This window comes from Camarhynchus parvulus, chromosome 2 (assembly GCF_901933205.1).
Source record: "Camarhynchus parvulus chromosome 2, STF_HiC, whole genome shotgun sequence".
NCBI classification, from domain to species: Eukaryota; Metazoa; Chordata; class Aves; order Passeriformes; family Thraupidae; genus Camarhynchus; species Camarhynchus parvulus.
Genome location: NC_044572.1, coordinates 55,455,320 through 55,475,897, shown reverse-complemented (window position 1 = coordinate 55,475,897; position 20,578 = coordinate 55,455,320). Strand labels below are relative to the sequence as shown.

Below are 20,578 nucleotides of genomic sequence, written 5' to 3'. Positions count from 1 at the left end.
TGGATTAAAACCCCTTGCATCTGAGCCCTGGATGTTTTACATCACAGGGGACCCTGCATTTCCAAGGTATATCAGGGCATATCTTCATGGACAGGAATGAGGCACCTGAGCACCTCTGCTTCTGCTCTGAGCTGGCCAGATGGGAGTCTGCTGTCGTTTGGAAGTGGTACAGCAAATTACTTTGAACTACCCAAATTTAGCAACTCTATTGTGAGGCATATTCCCTGACAAAACTGTATCAGTTTTAAAATCAATTTTAAGTTAACCTATGCAATTTTGCTCTCAGGTTGGCTCTGTATCTTGCGTAACATAAAATGCCTACAAAATCTACACTTATCCTAAATTAATCAGTAATTTCTGCCTTGTGAAAAGGGAGAGATACGCTTCCCCTCACTGTCTTCCAGTCACTGTGGCTGGTATTTTGCTGGTCATTGCATATTTTGCTTTCCTCTGCTTGCACAGTGAATGGTACCCTTGGCCCAAACTGGCTTACACTGTGGTCAATGCAGAAAATCAACAAAACTCATAAGGGAGCTGAATTGTTCTCAAGAGATTCTTTAGTTGAAAGCAATTCTGAAGGCAGATTTGTAGCATTTCTAGAGGCATGTTCATAGCCTGACTGAGAAGCTGTAGCTGGACCATAGGAGAGGCAGCTTGTTATATAATAATGAATACAACTTGATTTAAAAAACAAACAGAAAAAATCCCAAACAACCTCCTGCCCCAAAGCCAAACTGAAACCAAAACAACAATCTCATACAGCTCTTTATTCAAGCAAATTTTTCCTTTATTTTTAATTTGATTCCAGAAATTATAATAGTGCAAACACTCAGTATAAAAGTTGCAATAAGAAATTTACATTCACATTTAACATTTCAGTCCATTCACTTTTTAACATAAAAATAGGACGAATAGTCAATTGCTCTTCTCAATTTAACAATCCTGAAAAAGACTGGAAGATACTCTACAATAATATATTTACATAAAAATAGACCCGTATTATTAATGAAAATTTATCATTAGAAGTTACCCAGTGTTAAGTTATTGTATTGTTGTATGTATATACATATACATATATATATAATGTATAGCTTTAAAGATCAAAAGATTATTTATAGGTTCAGTGGGCTATAGAAGTTGGAATAATGACATCTTGACTTACTTCTCTCCTTAAAGTTAGGACTATCCATTTTACCTATGTAAATGTTTCTTTTGTGATAAAGTAGGCTTCCTCCTGGTCCATTTGAAGTCACTGGTCACACCCCATCTGACATGGCAGAGGAATAGACAGTAGAATAAGGCTTAATCGAAAAATTCAATAATTGTTGAAGTTCATAGTTCCATTAATTTTACTGGGCTGTAAACAAGACTAAAAATTTCACTGAAAACTCTTATAACAATAAATACAGAGAAGAATACCTTGGTTTTCCCATATGTCTACCTGATGCAAGTAATGCTTTTTTTCCACAAAGTCTAAGCAAATATTCAAGTTGGTCCAGAAGCAGGGCAGAATTTGCTGCAAACATCTGCAGATTAAGTCGATTAAGATTCCTCTTTCACAGTCTTCTTACTGAATGTTCCAATTCAACCAACCTTATAGTACTCCAAGCCCGTGTCTTTCCTCTAATATTTTAGTAAAGACTGGTTTCCAGACATAGACAACATGACTGCTCTTGAAATGGGTTTGCATGTTCTTGGTAAGTTACCAGGGAACATGAATTCTACACCACTCTTTCTTATCTGTGTCTCTTCTTCAGGCCCTTGAGCAGAGATGCTGCCCTGTTTGCCAATGGCAGATTGAAGCCTTATTGCCCAGCTTGCTGCCAGCTGCTGGTGCCTGCATTCCCATCACAGAGTATGTTTATATGCCCTTTCAGGTTTGTTGTCACATGTACTGCTTCCTAACAAGATTATGTATTTTTTTCCTCTAAACATCTATTATATATAAAAAAATCAACTTTCTGAAAATGTATTTTCTTTTTGAAAAAGAAGTTTGACAACTATGTGACAGAGTACCTGCAGAGGGAGATGGTAAGGCTGGCCTGAGTATACAGTAAACACCTCAACAAAAATATAATGGCATTGAACAGCTGAGGGTGAGTTAAGGGTAGAATGGGTACCAGTTTCTGAAGAAGCGCTGTTTTATGAGCTGTAGGTCATATTTTACATGCAAAGAAGACTTATGTGGTGTTAAGAGGCAGGCAGGTATGTCTAGCTTCATCTCCTCTTATTGCTATGATATTTATTACATTTAAATATTTCTAGGATGCTTAAAATTATGAATAAGCCTATGATGGACTCTGTCATTATGTGCAGGCAGACTAATTTTGTTTATAGAACACAAGCTCTGTGTAGTCTTTTGCTTCCTACCTTAGGCTGCTGAACATTAATTATAAAACACTTCTACATCTTTTTAATTAACAGATTGGAGAAATGCTGAGCATCTTATTTCCAAGCAGAGCCTATGTACATATGCCAGCAGGGCAGAAGTTAACCTCCAGACAGCAGAGAGTACAAGGACTTACCAGCAGGATACAATTCAGACAGATGTTACTTGCCACACCAGTTTTAAAGACAGGCATTTTAAGACATAGGTCAAATTTGACTGAATCTGCTTGAAACTGTGAAATGTGTGTCAGAATTTAACCTCTGTCAGAATTTCAAAGAAAATAGTATCACTGTTCTAAGATTCTCTGTATTGAGTTAATTGTACTAGAAAAGGTAGCTGTTCTTGGATTCTAGTTTTTAGACAAGTAAGCATTGCTTTCATTCTTACTGTATTCTCTAGTATTTTTCAAAGCTACTTCTCTGTAACAACCAGGAGTTTGAATGCAGAAAAGAAACTCTCTGTTTGCTCTAAGTTCAGTTTTGTACAGACAATTATACTTGTAAATGGGAGCAAGTTATGCCATCTCTTTTCTTCTTTGTTTTTCTTTATTGAGCCTTAGTAATGTTACTGTAAAGAAAGCAGAAATTCTAAGCGAAGAAGAATCTCTACTGTAGCAATTAAAAACATAATTATCATGAAGCAATTTTGATGGCACAGATAATTATTTTTCATCTACATTTCAATGAAAATTCTTGATATATTGCTTTGAATGGCATGTGAAATCTGTCTGAAACAGACAACCTTTGCACCCATGTGCACTAAGGAGCAAAAGATGTGAGAAATCACCTAAGTAACTTCAATGTGCCAGCTGAAGGTTTTCATAATTGATGCCACTACAGACAGGTCTTGGATTAAAGCAGAAGGTCAGGCACTTGAAAGTAAGACATGATAGTGTGCATAACCACAGTAATTAAAGCCCACTTTAGCCCACAGCAAGAACTTTTTGTTAGCTGTTTTACCACCAGCAGCCTAGCCTACATCTAGCGAACCTGACAGTGCAGTACGAAGTGTTTTGTAGAGGAGAGCAGCCAGCTTTGATAGGAGTCCCAAAATATCTGAAAATATTTTCTGCAGAATTCAGCTCACTGTATGTGCTGAGCTTTCTAGGAAACCTATTCTTCTTCATCTTGGGCCTGCATATACCTGTGTATGGCCTCCCTCCACAAACAAATGGACCACTCCTTGCATTCACATAGCTGTACTGGTAGTAAACCCAAGTAGGAAAGGAATTAATAAAAAATCTTCCCAGTGATGCAGCACTTTTTCTTTCCTTCAGTTTTATGCAGGTGTGTCATGTCGGATGCCACAGAAGGCATACAATGGGGATCCTAATATAAAGAAGTAGATCCTCCAGCAGGCAGTAAGGCACAAGCTAAACCAAGTCCTTTCAGGACTTACACTATGTATGTTAACCAATGCTAATTCGAATTCCAAGGTGCTTCCTAATGATCAAAAATTAGATATTAAAGGTGACAACCCCCAACTACTTCTAATAATTCCTTTTGAAATTCTAGAAGTGGTTCACCAGGACATCTTGAATATTTTTGTAAATGTGACACAAAACTTTAGAAACTGATTTGACCATGCAATTAAACACAAACCTTATTTTTGTTGTACTATGAATCTGGTTAAGTACTTCGAGGTCAGATACTTCAGACTTGTCCCATGTCACTGAGTTTTACCGCTGACTTCAGAAGAGTATTGGCTTTTCACCCTTTTCTTTCAGCAATTGCTATCTCACAGGCTACTTTTTTTGGTTTTTTGTACTCTTGCTAACTTTGCCTATTTTTTTTTCCTTCTTTCCTTCTTTTTATCCTTGCACCAATCAGATTGGAAATCACATCAGGCCACCCAAGTAGTGTGATATTTTGAAGAGGAATTAAAGAGCAACAGGCAGCCACTCCCTTATATGTACTTTTCCCATTATTTGCCTTAATATATTTGTTAATGATTTAGATTTGGCCTGAGAACTCAGTGACAGATGGGATTAAAATGAACAATGATCTAAAAATTGCGTATACAGAGTTCTGGAAAGCGGCAATCATAAACAGGCTGGGGTACAGGAGAAGCGTCCAGATTGTCATTATTCACAACAATTACACCACACTGAGATGTAAAACCCACTGAATTTGAGATGAGTTAGTTTATGACTGTTAGAAACCCTTAACTACTATAATGAAGACAGTCGTCAGTACAAGGTAGTGGTTTTTCTATGCAGGCAACAAGGATATATTGTATGAACCTGCGTCTTAATTTAGGATTACAAAAGTACTTGCAGAAGCTGTACTGCTTAGTTAACCCTACCTGATTAAACAAAAAAATTAACAGATTTCTGAGTTCTATTATAACACTAGCTCAAATTGTAAAATGCAAATCCTTATCTAAAGCAGAAAGTATTCACAGTCTACACCCTTTTCCCTTTGCCACAAGACTCAGTGTTATGCTCCTCAAATACTCCTTACTTGTCATACAGCAATTATATAAGTAATTTGAGAAGTAATCCTGAGTTTTAGTGACATGGATATGACAACTTTAAAAATGAGGTGTGCAAAATACCTTCAGAATTTTAAGTTTGTTCATCAGCTTTATGGGAAAAAATCAGACAGAAGATTGGAAATGGATTTCTTATTTCAATGTCACTAGCTGACATCAGCATCAAGGTGTGGGTTAGGCTGTGATGCCTAAAGGAGACATCTCTGGAAACATGGAATCAGCAGAGAACCCAGATGGCTCAAAACCAGATAAATGCTATGAACTTTCTCTGGATAGTTTTGTTAAATACTTTCTGCTTAGCGATATAAACTATTTGGAAAATAAGTAAAAAAATCTTTCAGAAATAAGGCAAAATTAATTTATATATATGCATATATTTATATTTATATATGCGCACACACACACATATATATATATGTATGTATGAATCCAGGAAAACCACCTATTTGAATTATGTACTTTTCATATACAATAACTTATTATCCCATTAGAAATACACTCTGGGTAACATGAATGGGCCAAATTCACCTTCTTTGCCTTCCATAGTGTTGCACCTGCACACAGCAGAGATGGATTTGACACCTAGTCCTTCTTGATACATCAATTGCAGTATTAGAGAATAACCACTGAATGTCAGATACTACACCATTTTGAACTAGAGTATTGGTTTGCTTTTTATATTACAGAAAGTAGTTTATTGCTTCTAATGACCAGAAGGTACCTTATGAAGACAGCTTAGAGATAACACTTTTCATATGCTGTGTTATGGACTTTGAAACACCGAGGTTGGCAGATCACAATCATGAAGTGATTTTTCTTCTTTATTTGCTGTTTTTATTTCGGTTTGCTGAATGCACATGCAACTAGTGATTTAGCTGTGCCAGGAGTGATATGTCAAAAACATTTAGGAAAACATACTGTTTTGTTTTACTGAAGTCAGGCATGAATGGCATGCAGTAGATTGCAAGGAAAACCAAAAAATACATCAATTTTAAAAGGATATATAATCTCCATGCATATGTAAAATGCCTCTTACAAAAATCATTCATTTTTGTTAAAAGTGTGCCTTTTTGCTTCTTTTTTTACAAGTGTACATGCAACTACCTGTCCCAGCTAAAACTATTTACAAAATTTCATTGTACAATACATCTTTTAAAGTGAATAATACATGAAAGGCCAATGTTTTCTGTTGTTTTTTAACACTGTACAAGATTAAAAATAAGGCATTATAATACAGGTTTATCACAAATTAAAAAAATGTTGGTTTTCACTGTAATACAAAATTCTAACTTGAAAGAATATTATGGCTAAATAGTCCTCCTGCCTGGGCAGAACACATACAGAATCTGGACTTGATGATGTAAAGAAAATGCATTCCTTGTGCTACAAGCAGGAATCCAACACAGGAAAATGATTCACGCTACTTATTAATGTGTTCAGACTCTTCAAAGCACTGAAATGGCACAGGTCATATACTGTTTCCATTCAAATAGTGACACCCAACTACTTTATTTTGCCTGACAGATAAATTACAGGCAAAAGTGTGAAAGAGATTTTGGTGCATGACCTACTCTTGTTTACAGTGCTGTAAAATATTCAGTTCAGTATTGACATGAGACATTGCTATAACCCAAGGCAGAACTTGGCCTACAGAAGCTCAACTCCTGACATTTACAAGCAAACTAAACTGGTGATTGCTGCAGGCCTTGTGGATACATAAGGGGATGCAGATTCAGCTCTAAAAACCTGAAGTTTTTGGCTGTCTCACCAAGGGAAAGCAAGGGAAAATTTGTGTTTGTTTTGGTGAAGATAATGGAGTGTCACTAGCCACAGGGCAAAGCAGCTACAAAAAACGATGCATTTCACAGGCTGGGTAAAGTAGATTTCTAGTCAATGTAAATGGAATATGTTTGGAAATATCTAGTCAGTAATCCAATGGAATGCCAGTTTGCAATCTCAGCAGAGAATATGAATTAAAAAACCACTTGAAGATAAAGGTAGTATAGGAATACTTAGAAATTACTTTTTTAGAAATTAGCTCTCAAGACTAAAGATCTCTGACACTTATATGTTTATATAAAGAATGAAAGACTTCTATTATTACTATTATCTGAAAGAGAAAGCATGCAAACTGACATGAAATATTGTGCTTGCTGTTGACAGACATCGACATACCAAAATGGCATCACTGTTTTTTAGCGCTTGTATCTGTTAATTGTTTCAAGCTAACAGCTGCACAAAACAGTGAACAGAAGTACAGGAGGCTATTCTGCCCGCAAATCAACAAGTTACTATTCTCAGATGAACACTTGGGACTTCTGGTTTCTGTGGGGCAGAGACCTTGATGGGGCTACAGCAAGGTTACATAGGCGAAAGGTAGAGTGCTTGACCAGAAAATTAATATATGCAAGACAGGAAATACAACTGCATGCAGTAAGATGGACACAACACAAATCCCACGGAAATCCAGGGAAATCCTTCTGATGATTTTCAGGGATATTGGAGTGGACCACATACCATCTTCGGACAATTGCCAATAAAAATTTTTCTTACAATCTTCTCTAATTTGGCAGAAAATGTGCATTTATGAGGTTTCCAGAAGTATTACTTCCATGTATATTTTCCCTCTTTCCATGTATAAAACTTATTAAACATGTCAAATAATACAGAAGAGCTGAGAGATTAAATATGTCATTTAAAACTGTCACACAAGAGCTGAAATGAAACAAATGTAGACAGAACAGGAAAGTGGGGCAAAACTATATGAATAGGGAGGGAAAGCATTAAGATAAGAGCACAGCTTCATTATATCATGATTTCAATGGGCACTTAGCTTTCATTGTTGAAATGGCTGCTGAACCCTGCCTATCATTTTTACATTGTATTTGACTAATTTGTGCCTTAGATGAACTTTCTTCATAAATTTATACTGCTCAGTCCAGGACTACAAAGTAATATATCGTTTTCCCCATGGTAAAACCAGCAACAACATAATACAAATACAAAAACATTAATGATAGGACAATGATGTTAATGATAATGAACTTAATGAGAGTGATGTTAACATGGTCTATTGGAAGGCTCATGGTCCCTGCCTATGGCAACAGGATTGGAACTAGATGATCTTTAAGGTCCATTCCAACGAAAGCATTCTATAAATCTATGACTTAAAGTCTGGAAACCAACTCCAAATATACCATTATTGATTCTGTAAGCTAGGACATACACACCAGCTTGCCTGCAGTACCAAGAAGCCATCCTGATCCACTCAACTGCTCTAGGAGGCAGAGACCTTCTCCAAAAGTGCAGAATGAGAAGCTGATGATGGACTGTGCCTGTCTAGTCCTTTCCATTCAACATGGAAAATATTCTTACAAAAGTAACATGCCTTATTTGGAAAAGAGGATCAGGCTTTGAAAATCTTTGGGCCAATTCTAATTAATTATTACCTGCTAATAATTTAAAATGTTAACATGAATAATCTAAATTTACCTTGCTACATGATCTTCCACTGATATTACCAGACTGGGAATGGTCTGGGAAGAACAGTCACAAAAATATCCGCAGAGGGGACAATTCATTTGTGCTCACTGTCCACTCAGTAAAAGATCAAAGGAACAATGGCAAGATGCCTATATCTTCAGCCTAATAAAAAGAATAATAAATAAGTAATTTCACTGAAAGCTCTTGGGTGGGCCAATGGGTGTGTTTGGTCGAGGTTTTCACATACTACCAGATCTACTTCTAGGATCATCTAGAAGATGCTTTTATTTCATTATTATCAGTGAAATTATACCAAATTCATTGAATTCAAAAATTGTGTAGAATGGGCTCTGTGAGAGAGGAACTGAGTGATTAATGCTATTGCATATAATGCTTTCCAACTTAGTTAAATGTTTGACTTACCCATGTGATTATTTAGTTCTTACAAACCTGTTAGAGAACATAACTGTGCAGTGTGCTTTACATGAATACTACTTACTCAGTTTATTTGTAAATATTTCTTCTTTTAAATCTGTGTTCTCTACATGTATATTTTTTAAATTATTTGAAACTCTCAAAACCAGAAATAAATTATTCTAGAAGAATATCTGTGAACTGGGTAGCTCCTAGAGAGATAAAGAAATGCAGTGACTTTCTTCAGCTCAATCAGGGAGCATATTACCTGTACAGTACAATTAAGAAGCAGTTCTCAGGTTTTTATAGTCACTTTAATCATAAGACTAACTTTGCCAGCTTTGTAATGAAGCACCCAGCAGACAGGGTACGTAAAAATTGATTTAAAACTCTGCTGAAAAACACTGGAGTCCCACAGTATCCTGAGTGGAGAACAGAAATTCCTGCAACATTTCTTTAACCATTTTCGTCTATTGACAACATGCTGTCATATACATTTAATGCAAAAAATTACTGCTCCAAAGCAAAAGCTGATAAGAGGGGACTCTCTCAGAACCTTCTTTCCACTGAAATCTGCTGTAAAATAGGCCCACCAAATGGAAGTGTGAAACCTAGCACATGAAAATTTTCTGTTGTACAATCTGTACAACTTCTGCATTCTGGAGTGAGATTTTTACTTTTGTGGGTTGTTTTTGTTGGTTTTTGTTGGTGGATTTTTTGGCTTTAGCTGTTGTTGTTGGTTTTTGATCTTGGTTTTTTTTTTGGGGGGGGGTGGATTGTTTTGCTTCTTAAAAGGAAGTTTTGCATGTTTTTAGGCAATGTAAAGTTTTATTTCTCTTTTGGGAAGCAGAGGTGGTTAGTTAGCCTGTGAATCCCCATCAGGACAAAATGGCACATGTCCATGGAGTACATGTCCCTCAGCAGGATGACCTTCAACTGCTCCCACCTTGATATGGAGTTGCACTCTACATTTCACATCCGGATCATCACTTCAGTATGAAAACATAAGCCATATGATTTGGGCAGCAGTAGAGAAAAAAGCAGCCACAACATTTTCCTTTTTATGCAAATTAAGAGCAGGCCTCGGTCTCCTGGCACATTTACCAGTGCTCCTCATTTTGCAAAGTTTGACTGTGCTTGTTTCTCAGAATTATAGCTTTCTATAATTGTACAGCTTTGAAAAATGAGTCTGGATAGAATCAAGGTGTAATAAAACTGTAGCATAAATTTAAAAATCAATTAATATATAAAACTATGATGCCAAACATACAAATGTCACAAAACTAGCTGCAGCATGTTTGCCGCCAGTACACGACTGTTCCTTGAGCTGTTTAAAATGGTGAATCCTGGACTTGAGCCACAGGACTTGTGCTATTTCTAAAAGTCTGAAATAATACCATCCTTCTGCTCCTCAGTAAAATCAGCACTGTACATGCAGGAATGTTTCTATATTGCAGAAGCATATTGCTGTGCTTGCAGGGTGGCTCCTCTGTCTTGCACAGAGTCAAATGACCTACAAAGAGGCAGCAAATTCTATGCTCTACCACGCTTGTATTTTTTTTTAATGGAAAGAATATATATTGTTCTTTTGCCTAAACTTTAAGCTCTGTGATTTATCTACTTTATATCCTAGTGTAATGGTTTGATTGAAAGTTTTTGTAAGCTTTTGTAAGTTTTTAGAGCATGCAAGGAGAACTAAAAAAAAAATATGTAGGGTTCTGTAATTAGCTGAATCCAGTTTTCATTAATCCTCCCTTGACAGCTCAATAAACACTGTTCTCATTGTATTAATTCATACACTGGGAACACAGTTTCTCAAAGTCTTACTGTAGCCCTGGAGAGTCTTCAGGTGTTCCACATTCCATGGTTAAATGCAGCTTTGCTAATCCCAGGCCCAACAATTCTGGCTATGACAGAAAGAGAAATCTCTTTGCTATGTCTCTGACGGTGGATGTGTAAATAAATACACATTTTTATGTTCATTTCTATAAATCTCTATTAAGTCTACGCAGAACTGTTTGTATGTGTGCATATATGGATTAAAACATGTAAATACACACACACATAAATAATTGCTTGCACATTTATCTTTTTTCACTTACTGTTTAAAAATGCCAAGAAAATATGCCTCATTTCCAGAAAATCCCATTTTGACTTTTCATAACAGAATTGCTAGCCCTTATATGTTCCATCCCAAGAGTTCATTACACAGTCCCCAAGTTCTCTTTGGTTGGGTTGTAGTGGTCCTTGGTTAATGACATGGCCTATGACCTCTGACTTCTTAGTAAAAATTCAGGCAACCATCGCTCTCCAAGTTGACTGCAAGTGACACAACCAAATCTCCTTTGTTCTATGCCTCCTTCACAGCTGGCACAGAAGGAAGATAATGCAGTGTTTGGTTTGTGTGAGTGGCAGATGCTTGACCTGCTCCAAGACCAGGTTTTACAGTAAAGCTAGCAACTGAGGACACCGATGGGCAGCTGGTGCCCAGTTTTGTCTGAATGTTTGCTCTCCCATAAGGGTACATTTTCCGCTCTAAGTTTAATGACCGTGTTTGGGAATTATTTCCATCAGCCTTTCCTTCCAGGAAATAGGTCAACATTTCACCTTTCCCCTTTACACTAACTTTACCCCTGCACACGAATTCATAACTGCATCTTTTTAATATCCGATGAACTTCTTCTGTCACCTGAAGACAGAAAAAACCAAACAAACCCGTTACTTTTTTCTGTTCATGTAGTTGCCCACCCCTCTCCCTTTTACTTCTTAGTCATGAAATATGCATAAACAGAATGGATTATCACCTACAGCTGCTCTCAGGCTCACTTAGAATTTTCTTTATGAAGTAAAGATCACTGATAAAACTGGAATCTGAGAAGCAGAATTTCTGGTCTTGAGTTAAATAAATACAGAGACAGATTAAGCTCCATCCAACAGAAATATGTAGCCAAATTGTAAGCTGTATCAGTTCTAGTGATGTTAATTTATTGCAGAAGACCTTTTGGTCCCTGAAGATTAAACCGATGTTTTGGATAAATTACTGCAGGTGTTCACTGAGCTTTTGAGAGGAACACCATAGGTTCTAGTAGTAGAGCAACAATGTTCTCTGTCTGCATCACTTCTCCAATCCAAAGTATCCAAGCAATTTTTAGAGCTTCATAAAATGTGGTAAGATGCAAATGAGCATAGATCCTTTCCTTGTAGGTCTTATTTAGGCAAAAGTTCTACAGCACAAAGACCATCAGTGTTAACATTCCCAGGCTTACCTTCAACTGTGTGCAATGAAGCAGAGAACTCTTGTTTCTTTTGATGGGAAATTATTTATTTGAGGATTTCATTGTCTCTAAGGAGTGAAGTGTATAAGACAGAAAACAACTATACTTCTGATGGTGAGTCATCTGGAGAGTGTTGCCCTCTCCATAAGAACAAAGAGAGGCTGTGTTTTCTTAGTGTTTTTGAAAATGTAATGACATATAAAACAGCAAGTATGTAAAGTTTGCAAAATTGTCTTAGAAAGCACTCACCTGAATCTTTCCCTGCACTCCAGTACTATCCATCCGGCTGGCAACATTCACAGTATTCCCCCAAATATCATACTGTGGTCTTCTGGCTCCAATGACTCCTGCCACTACTGGCCCAACATTAATACCTAAAATTAAACAATGAGTTTGGTTTTCACTACAGCATATTATCCAAAGGAAACATGAATCCTGCCAAACAGATTTGACTTAAGTGTCTTAGCATTTTTTTTTTTTTGTAATACAGTAATATATGTTAACATGATAAAGCTGAGTCAAGGGAAGTTTATGTTAGGTGTTAGGAAAAGGTTTTTCACCCAAAAGGGGACTGAGCACTGGAACAAGCTCTCCAGGGAAATGATCACAGCACAAGCTTGACAGAATTCAAGAAGCATTTGGACAATGCTCTCAGGCACAGAGTGTGACTTTTGGGCTGCCCTGTGCAGGGCCAGGAGTTGGGCTTGATGATCCTGATGGCTTCCTTACATACTCAATGATGTCTTAGCATATTCATGATTCTATGACTAAATTAATGCAAGTGGACTTCTGCATTTGTAAAAGTCTTAGAAACACAACAAAGACATTCCTTGGGATACCTTATTGGAAATGTAATTTGTGATTACAAATGTGATTGACAACATAAAAATTTGATTCTTCTGTGGATTTTTAAAAAATCCAATATTTGTTTAAGGAAAAGAAGTAAAGCAGTAGTAGCGCAGAGTTTAGCTGAAAATGGGACAAACTGTTAAAGATCTTTGTTTCCTATAACTTCCACTGCAGTTGCATATACAAAGCCTTTTAATGGAGGTTTTAATGGAGATTGTCCAAGTGGAACAGAAATAATGGTCTGGAATACACAAAGGTTGGGGTAAGGGAAGTGTGTCAGGTTGGTTGTTAGTACTAGACAACTCAGATCCCAGAGACCGTAGAAGAGGACAAAAGTATGTGAAAATGGCTCAAGCGTATTTTTTTGGAAACTGCAGAGCTCAGTTCTACATTTCTGACTGATTTCAACATCTGGTTTGGAATATAAAAGAGCATGTTTCTTCTGAGTGCTCTGTTGCAGAGTTGCAGATACTAAACCCTGCACGAGATTCTGCGCAAGGGCTTTTCTAGACAATTTATGCAGAAGAATGAGGGTTAGATATTTGATCCTTTGTGAACTTGGAAAGACAAGTTATAACAGAGTTCAAAGAGAATTTGGGGTTTATAATTATTAGGATGTACAGGAGGTCAAAGATGTATAACTCTTCTGTTGCTGCCTTTGATGTCTTTGGTCTTTTTCAATCTTCTGCTGCTAGCAACCTCAGTTTTCCTGTAGCCCAGCTCATTCTCACAAGTCAGCCATGAAAATATATAGAGAAAGAAGCTGGAGAAAACTATTAGTGTTAGAATATGCAATAATGAGAACAGCAGTAGAAGTACTGCTGGAGAGAAGCAGGATACATGAAGAAAGGGAAGAGGGAACTTGATGTCTAAGAAGGCTGAGAGAAATGAGTGGTAAGACATAACATGTAAAGGATTGCATGGGAAGGGTTGTGTTGTGCAGACCAGAGGATTTGATTAGTTGGAGCAAACAGGACTGGTTAAGGTGATTTGGTGTTTGCGGAGAAAAAGCTCCCATTGCACTTTTAATGCCAATGAAGCTTTTGCAGATGCAACTTAATGTAATATAGTAAGTCTCAATTTTCAGCAGCTTAGCAATGTTCCCTCAGCAGTGTTAATTTGCAACTCTAAAGCCCTTTGGCTCTGGACATACAGTATTTTTTCAATGCTTGGGGTAGATTCTTCTGTGAATTCAACTGTCACTCTGCCCAGAGGCAACCTATTGTTCCAGCCTCCAAGTGTAAGCCAGAAGATTGGGTACACTCATAATATTGTATAAAATTAATGGTGCACTTTCGTTTTAGGGGTGCATAGATTAAGTAAGCACACTTGAATTGGAGGGAATTACAATTCTTAATACTAATGCACACCATCCAGACTGCTGACCTTTTACATGGATGTGACTCTCTCTGTAATGGAGAATTCTCAGTTTTAATCGTGAGGGCAGGACAGGTAATCCTTTGTTGACAGCACAGGAAAAGCCAACAAAAACCGATCTTCTGCTTGTGTGATAATTGTAGAAGCATGACTTACCAACTCGTAGGACAAAGTCATTGTAAGACTGATAGTTGATTTCATCAAGAACGTCAAACATCTCAATTGCAAAATCTGCCAGTGTAGTCAGATGGGAATAAATTGATTTTTTAGCCTAGAAACAAAATAGTGTTGCACATTAGATTTGTATGGTACTGAGATGCAGGTTAAATACTAAAGTGAAAAATAATGAGAAGCTCAAACAGATGTCTTAGGAAAAGAATCTAACAAATTTTTTTGTTTGTGAAGGGAAATTTTAGATGGTAGCTGCAGCACATGCATTCTTTTCTTCTGCTATCTTTTTGTTATTCTCTCTCTCCTTTTGATTTCTGGGAAGAATGTAAAGCAAAGTTCCCATGGTAAAGTGGTTCTGTTGCTAGAGAGCTGCAGATGTTGGTTTTGAGTGTGGCAGGGAATATAACCTGCTTTCTTACAAAACTACTTTGCCTGATGATTATTAATAACTACAGTTTCTGCCCTCTTCTTCATTTGGGGATTTTGCTAGCTCCCAGCTTCCATGGGGTGTGTGCTGTTCCCATTGGACAAAATTCCTGTTAGGTTTAATCCTGTGAGGTGCAGAACCATCCTGTGTTTTTCCTTTCCAGGCAAGTGCAAAGGAGCTGTTATCAAATGCATTTAAATGAACTAATGTTTTTTCTCCAAAAGGGATCAAATGAAATGGTGAAGTATTAACTTGTAAATAAAACCCCAAACATAAGAAAATAATTTTTACAAATTCAGTCTTATTAAACTGTGCAACTAATTTCAGAAGATATTGTAGATTCCAAAACTTAGCAAACTTCTAACATAATTCTAAAGATCATGAAAAAAATATTTGCAACAAAGTAGTAAAAATCTAAGCAGCATATTATTAGAAAGTGGAAAAGAAAGCTTTGCATATTTGTTTTGTATCTCATGCTCTTCCCCCAGGATCTAGCCTTGGTTAGTTAAAGACAGATTACCAGAATAAATCTTTGACTCAAGTCATTATGACTGCTCTTATGTTCTGCTCTTATTTGAATAAGAAATATGAATTTTTAAACAAATTTGATAAGTGAAAGTGGGCTAAAGGTAGGATATGGTGAAAGAAATACAGGGTCAGTGGCAGCTTCAGTAGGGTGTTACACAACAGGACTGTGCAAGCTGGCATGAGATGAAAGCTTGCTGTGTTTTTGCCATGATAGTGAGATTTTATAAATGCAGTGCTAAACAATGGCTGAAAAAACTGAGAAACAGGTTGCTATTTCCTTCATTCATCTCAGTTTGAAAGGGTTGCTTTATGTGGCTAGGAAACTTATAAAAAATTATGAAAGTCATCCTTGTGCCGGTGCCAACTTTTGGGAAGGATATTTTTATTTATCTTCCTGCATGTCTGGCATTCTGCTTCTTTCACTGTGAACTAGCTAGTTCTACTCTTTTCAGAATCACCAAAACAAGGAAGAACAAGAATTAAGCTTAAAGAGCTAATGGATACATTTCCAACAGAGATGGAAAAAATATTCAATGTCTGGAGTAGGGGGAGAGCATGATTTCTAATCTTTATGTTTCCTCTCTTCCATTTATTTGCTGTCTGATGAATGTTCTGTTTTCCTACAATGCCCTTCAGGGTTGTAGAAGAAAGGACTGGTGACAAATACTGAGTGCGCTGCAGATGACAGACGCCTCTCAATAGGATTAGGGCAAACTCGAACCTGCGCTGAAGAACACAAAGTTAGGACCCTGGTGAAGTCAGGATCCTGGTGAAAAAGACATAAAATGAATTTATATAGTGCAAAAGATCTACAAAGAGTTTCGTTTGTGTGCTGCCCTGTTGATAGAACAAATAATTATTTATTTAAATATCAGAGTAGTTACTGGAAAGACTGCCCAGAGCATCACAGCAAAGTCACTGCAATAGAGGCAATGAGCATTTACTGTAGCCACCTGCTGAAGTCAAGGTGCAGAAACAGGAATCCAGTAAAATATGGGATTTAAATATTTAACTTCATCAGGGTACTGGGCTCTTAAGTATATAAATATCCTCAGTTAAGAGCGCAATTAACCCCATCCACTGCTTTCTGTTCATGTCCAAATCTTAGTGTGAAATTATTTATTCAAAATCAGAGGCTGTGCCAGATTTTCTGTTGAACCTGGAACACTCCTGCCAGAGGGCAGACCAGAGGCACATATGACTCCATAGGATAGCCCAGGGACTGTGTGAAGCTGGCAGTGATTGTCTGTGCATGACAGGCCAGCCAAGATTATCAGACTTCTAATATACAAGTGTATGCTGAAGAACTACTGGGAAACTGGCAAGAGGATGTGAGTAATTTATATTAATTTGCATCACATGAACAGTAAGTAGACATCACAGAAGAGCTGAAACCCTAAGTTAAAGTAAAAATTATTGTCTGTTTCATATGACAGACAATTTTTCTGCAATACAGAATTTTAAACAAATTCTACATATATAGAAAAAAAATCAATATATGCCCCAAGATTTAAAAGGAAGACGAAGTTCTGTACAAGATTTTCTGCAGTGATTTAAAATGCATTACTATCACAAGCTCAGAACGGTATCTTCAGGACTGGCCTAACTCAGTTGACCCTTCACTCAACAACTATAAAATACAAGAGACAAACATGTTTAGGTTTTAGAATGTATGCCAAAGTTACCCAATAACACACTTGTTTTGAGGATTATAGTTCAAAGAGCATTTATACCAGACACAAAAGTATGCCACTGCCTGTTTGCCTCAGATCACACACTGAAAACATTCTAAAGATCAGTGTTTTTTGGCTGTCTCAGAACCCATGAGTCAAACATTTTAGGATAAACAGATTTTTAAAAATGCCTCTTTTTTTGGGTAATGTATAGATTTCTAGGAATGATGCAAAGGAAGGCATCAGCCAGAAATACTTTGCAGACCAGAATGTTAGTTGTGTGATATACTCCAATTAATTCTAACCATTGATTTAAATGTGGTCTTGTTTTTTATTTACTTAACAGGGATAGTTGTTGCTAAAAAGTCCACAGGGCATCTTCTGGGTTTTTTTTTTTTTTTGCTTTTTTTGTATTATTTTGTGTTATTTTGCAATGCTAAACCATATGCACTATTGTATTCAACATATGTCTACAACATATGTACATGCATATCAGAACAAGGGAGAAATGTCTGAAAACTCTGGGCAGATGAGGTGAATGGATTGCTTTAATTTTCACACTATTCTTATATTAGTAATTTTATAAAATTTTAATGATTTAGTTTTATTAGTGTAATTACTAACATGCATAGTACTCTGTATACTATGAATATAATATGATGCTCACAGGTTTTTCTGACTTTCCAGACGCTGCTTGGAAATCTAGGAAATCGCTGTTACAAGATAGTAACTTAAGGTAAGAATAATACTCTAAGAGGTAGTGATAAGAATACAGAAGAACTATGACTCAGAGACAGTGGGTTTGAAATGACTTCGACTTTTTTAATTAAAGTAAATTAAAAATTTACTTTACTGAGTAATTAAAGCAGTAAATAGAATGCTAATGGTAGAGACAAAGAAGAGCTAATTTGAAGGCGCCAGGTACAGTGCAGCACTGTACCTAGCACAAAGTTCCTGTCCATGATGGGGGTTGGGAGAGGATGTTTATTTTAGTTATAGGTTATGTTCAGATTTCAATATTAAAAATATATATAAAAACTGCATTTTAATAGTCTTCTGCTAGTTTTGCAGCAATTCACTACACCTAGAGTCTACCTTTCCCTGCATCTTACAAGGACATCTAAGATACCAGGTTTAAAACACTACTCCTGATTTAGAACCTTTTATACACCAACTTGCAGGGAATTCAAAGCTGCAGACAATGAAATCACAAGAGAAGCCACATAAGCAAGTGTGGCAGTTTTCCTTTCTGGCTTCAGCTGAATTTCAGGTTCAAAATGTAAAGAAGTCATAAAAATTATCAGTAAGTGCACAGAATTAGTTGTGTTTCTGATGTTCTTTTGGAAATTGAAGGAAAATGGTTCCTTCACATAAGACTGTTATGTAAAATCTTCTCACCTTAGTTCCTGAAGTAGGTACGAGTCCCACAGCTGCCATATAAGTACTTCCAATTGTCTTGATCTTTTCAATATCCTTATAATATTCTTTGTCCATAAGCTTTGTTTAAAACATAAAACTGTTAAATATTACATAACATTTTAGACAAGCAACCATAGTTATCAGACAGTATGTGCAAGTTCATTAAACCATATCATATTTGCCAAGTTGAGTCTTGCCCGCTTTGAGGTCAATGAAAAAAAAATGTCATTAACTTTCATTTTTGATACTTTTCCCATAGAAGAGAAATTTTAGGTCAGAGTCATGTGCCTAAAAGTACAAATTTGGCACTTTAGAGAAGCCCAGTGGACACAAACTATGATTAAATAGGAAGTTTATAGTACTGTTTTAGTAAACAGTTCAAGATACACTGATTTACTTCAGATAATCACATTGATAGTTATCTGATAGAACGGGTATGGTCAAAAGACAAAGTGTTTAGACCTTACCTCATCAAAATCAGCAATAATTTCATTTAACAGGCGTAAACATTCCACTCCCATATTATTGCCATCCAGTTCGATGTAGAAATCATTGAAATTTGGGATGGAAGCAAACATCACTCCCACTTGTGAATATGACTGGTAATAAAGGTCCTGTAGTTCATAAGCAGATGTAATGTTTATTTAAAAAGATTAATCTAAATTAAACATCATTATTACATTACTTATTCTACTGCTAAGCAATAGCTAAGACAAAGGCCATCAGTTTTTCTAGAGAGAGAACCAGGCTTCTTAAAATAATGTTGAAAGATATCTTCACTTAAGACCACAATAGAAAATTAATACCTAAGGTATAAACCAATTTAAAACAACGTAGGGTTTTTTTTCTGTTTAGGCATAGAAGCAGCGAGCCAAAATTTGGACAAAGTTTTAACAATTATAGAACATTTATTGTACAAGAAAAATAATTATGTTTTCTCAGTCTTGTTTTATAAGCAAAATAAGAGATTGACCAATTTTATCCTGTGGTCCATAACTGGCCCCACTCCTTCAAGTTTTTCCATGTGTTGTGGAGTCCTATATAATATAATATAATGTTGTTCTGTATGGTAACATTTCTGCTTAAAAATTTGGAAGGCTCAAAGAAAGCAAAATAACTCTTCTGTGGTTCAAATACTTTGACCCAAAGTCTCAATAACAGTATCATGGATATTACAGCTACTCCAATGCTGAAGGCTTTCTGATGACCAGAAGGACTCTCATAAGGCCTTCTTGAACCAACTTATCGAGTCACTGCAGCCTTTCATGTTAATCTGAGTCTTCCTTAAGCATGTAGAATTCTCTGTTTTTAACTTTAAATAGATGGTTTTGGTAATGGTAGCATACTTTCCAGAAGTAGAGTGATTAATACCTAAATGTCTAGCAGTTCATGCACTTCACCATTCAGAACCAAACTGAGCTCATGCAATAGTGTGATAAATTCCAATATCCTACATTGATTGGGACATAAAAAAAGTGATTTACATGCAGGTACTTGGTTACATTGATATTGAATGACAATTTTCCCTTATTCTGAATTTTATTAAAATTCTTCAGAGAAGGAGGACCATACAGAAAAAGAAATAATCTGAAACTAATTCTTGAGCGCAAATTTTTACAAAGCTACTATTTTTACATGAGCAAAGATTTTTCCAAGCCGTTATTGAAAACATACAAGTATAAGGTGGCCCAAGCAACACGGGCCCATACAGCATGTATTTAAATTTTATCTTGGTTTACCATATTTCTTGGATTAGACATAAGAAAATGCTGTGCAACGTGGGCTGGCAACAGGTTGAAAAGAATTCTTTTATTATCCAGCTTGACTCTCTCCATATCATCTCTCTCTTCTTCTGCCTGTTGGAATAGAGGAGAAGAAAAACCTTTACAAAAACCAAAAACTTAGCTGAGCCTATCTAAATTAATTCATCCTTTGGAATTAAAATGAACAAAATGTAGAGTAGCAATCTAGATTGAGAACAGTTCTCCTGTACCATGCTTTTACATTAGGCAAAATCCCTTTAAATCCTTAGTAAGGTAATGTCTCTCAGCTGTTTTCAGTGTTTGATCAGCTGAGTGTA

General features: G+C 36.4%; 2 protein-coding genes across 3 annotated transcripts in view; one reads left to right on the top strand and one right to left on the bottom strand.

Annotated features, from left to right (window-relative positions):
- The window catches only part of IGFBP3 (insulin like growth factor binding protein 3), a 105,450-nt gene that overhangs the window by 54,776 nt on the left and 30,096 nt on the right, over positions 1-20,578 (top strand). For both annotated transcript variants that reach the window (XR_004061694.1, XR_004061693.1), the window contains exon 4: positions 17,767-17,815. The gene's annotated coding sequence lies outside the window, so the exon portion shown is untranslated. The remainder of the gene's footprint in view (positions 1-17,766; positions 17,816-20,578) is intronic.
- ADCY1 (adenylate cyclase 1) overlaps positions 11,130-20,578 on the bottom strand; it is a 149,626-nt gene continuing 140,177 nt past the window's right edge. Inside the window, exons 15-20 of the mRNA XM_030971284.1 lie at positions 20,238-20,354; positions 18,966-19,112; positions 18,478-18,576; positions 14,437-14,551; positions 12,304-12,428; positions 11,130-11,468 (exon numbers count right to left, since the gene is read on the bottom strand). Of these exons, the coding sequence (XP_030827144.1) occupies positions 11,130-11,468; positions 12,304-12,428; positions 14,437-14,551; positions 18,478-18,576; positions 18,966-19,112; positions 20,238-20,354 (942 nt within the window). The remainder of the gene's footprint in view (positions 11,469-12,303; positions 12,429-14,436; positions 14,552-18,477; positions 18,577-18,965; positions 19,113-20,237; positions 20,355-20,578) is intronic.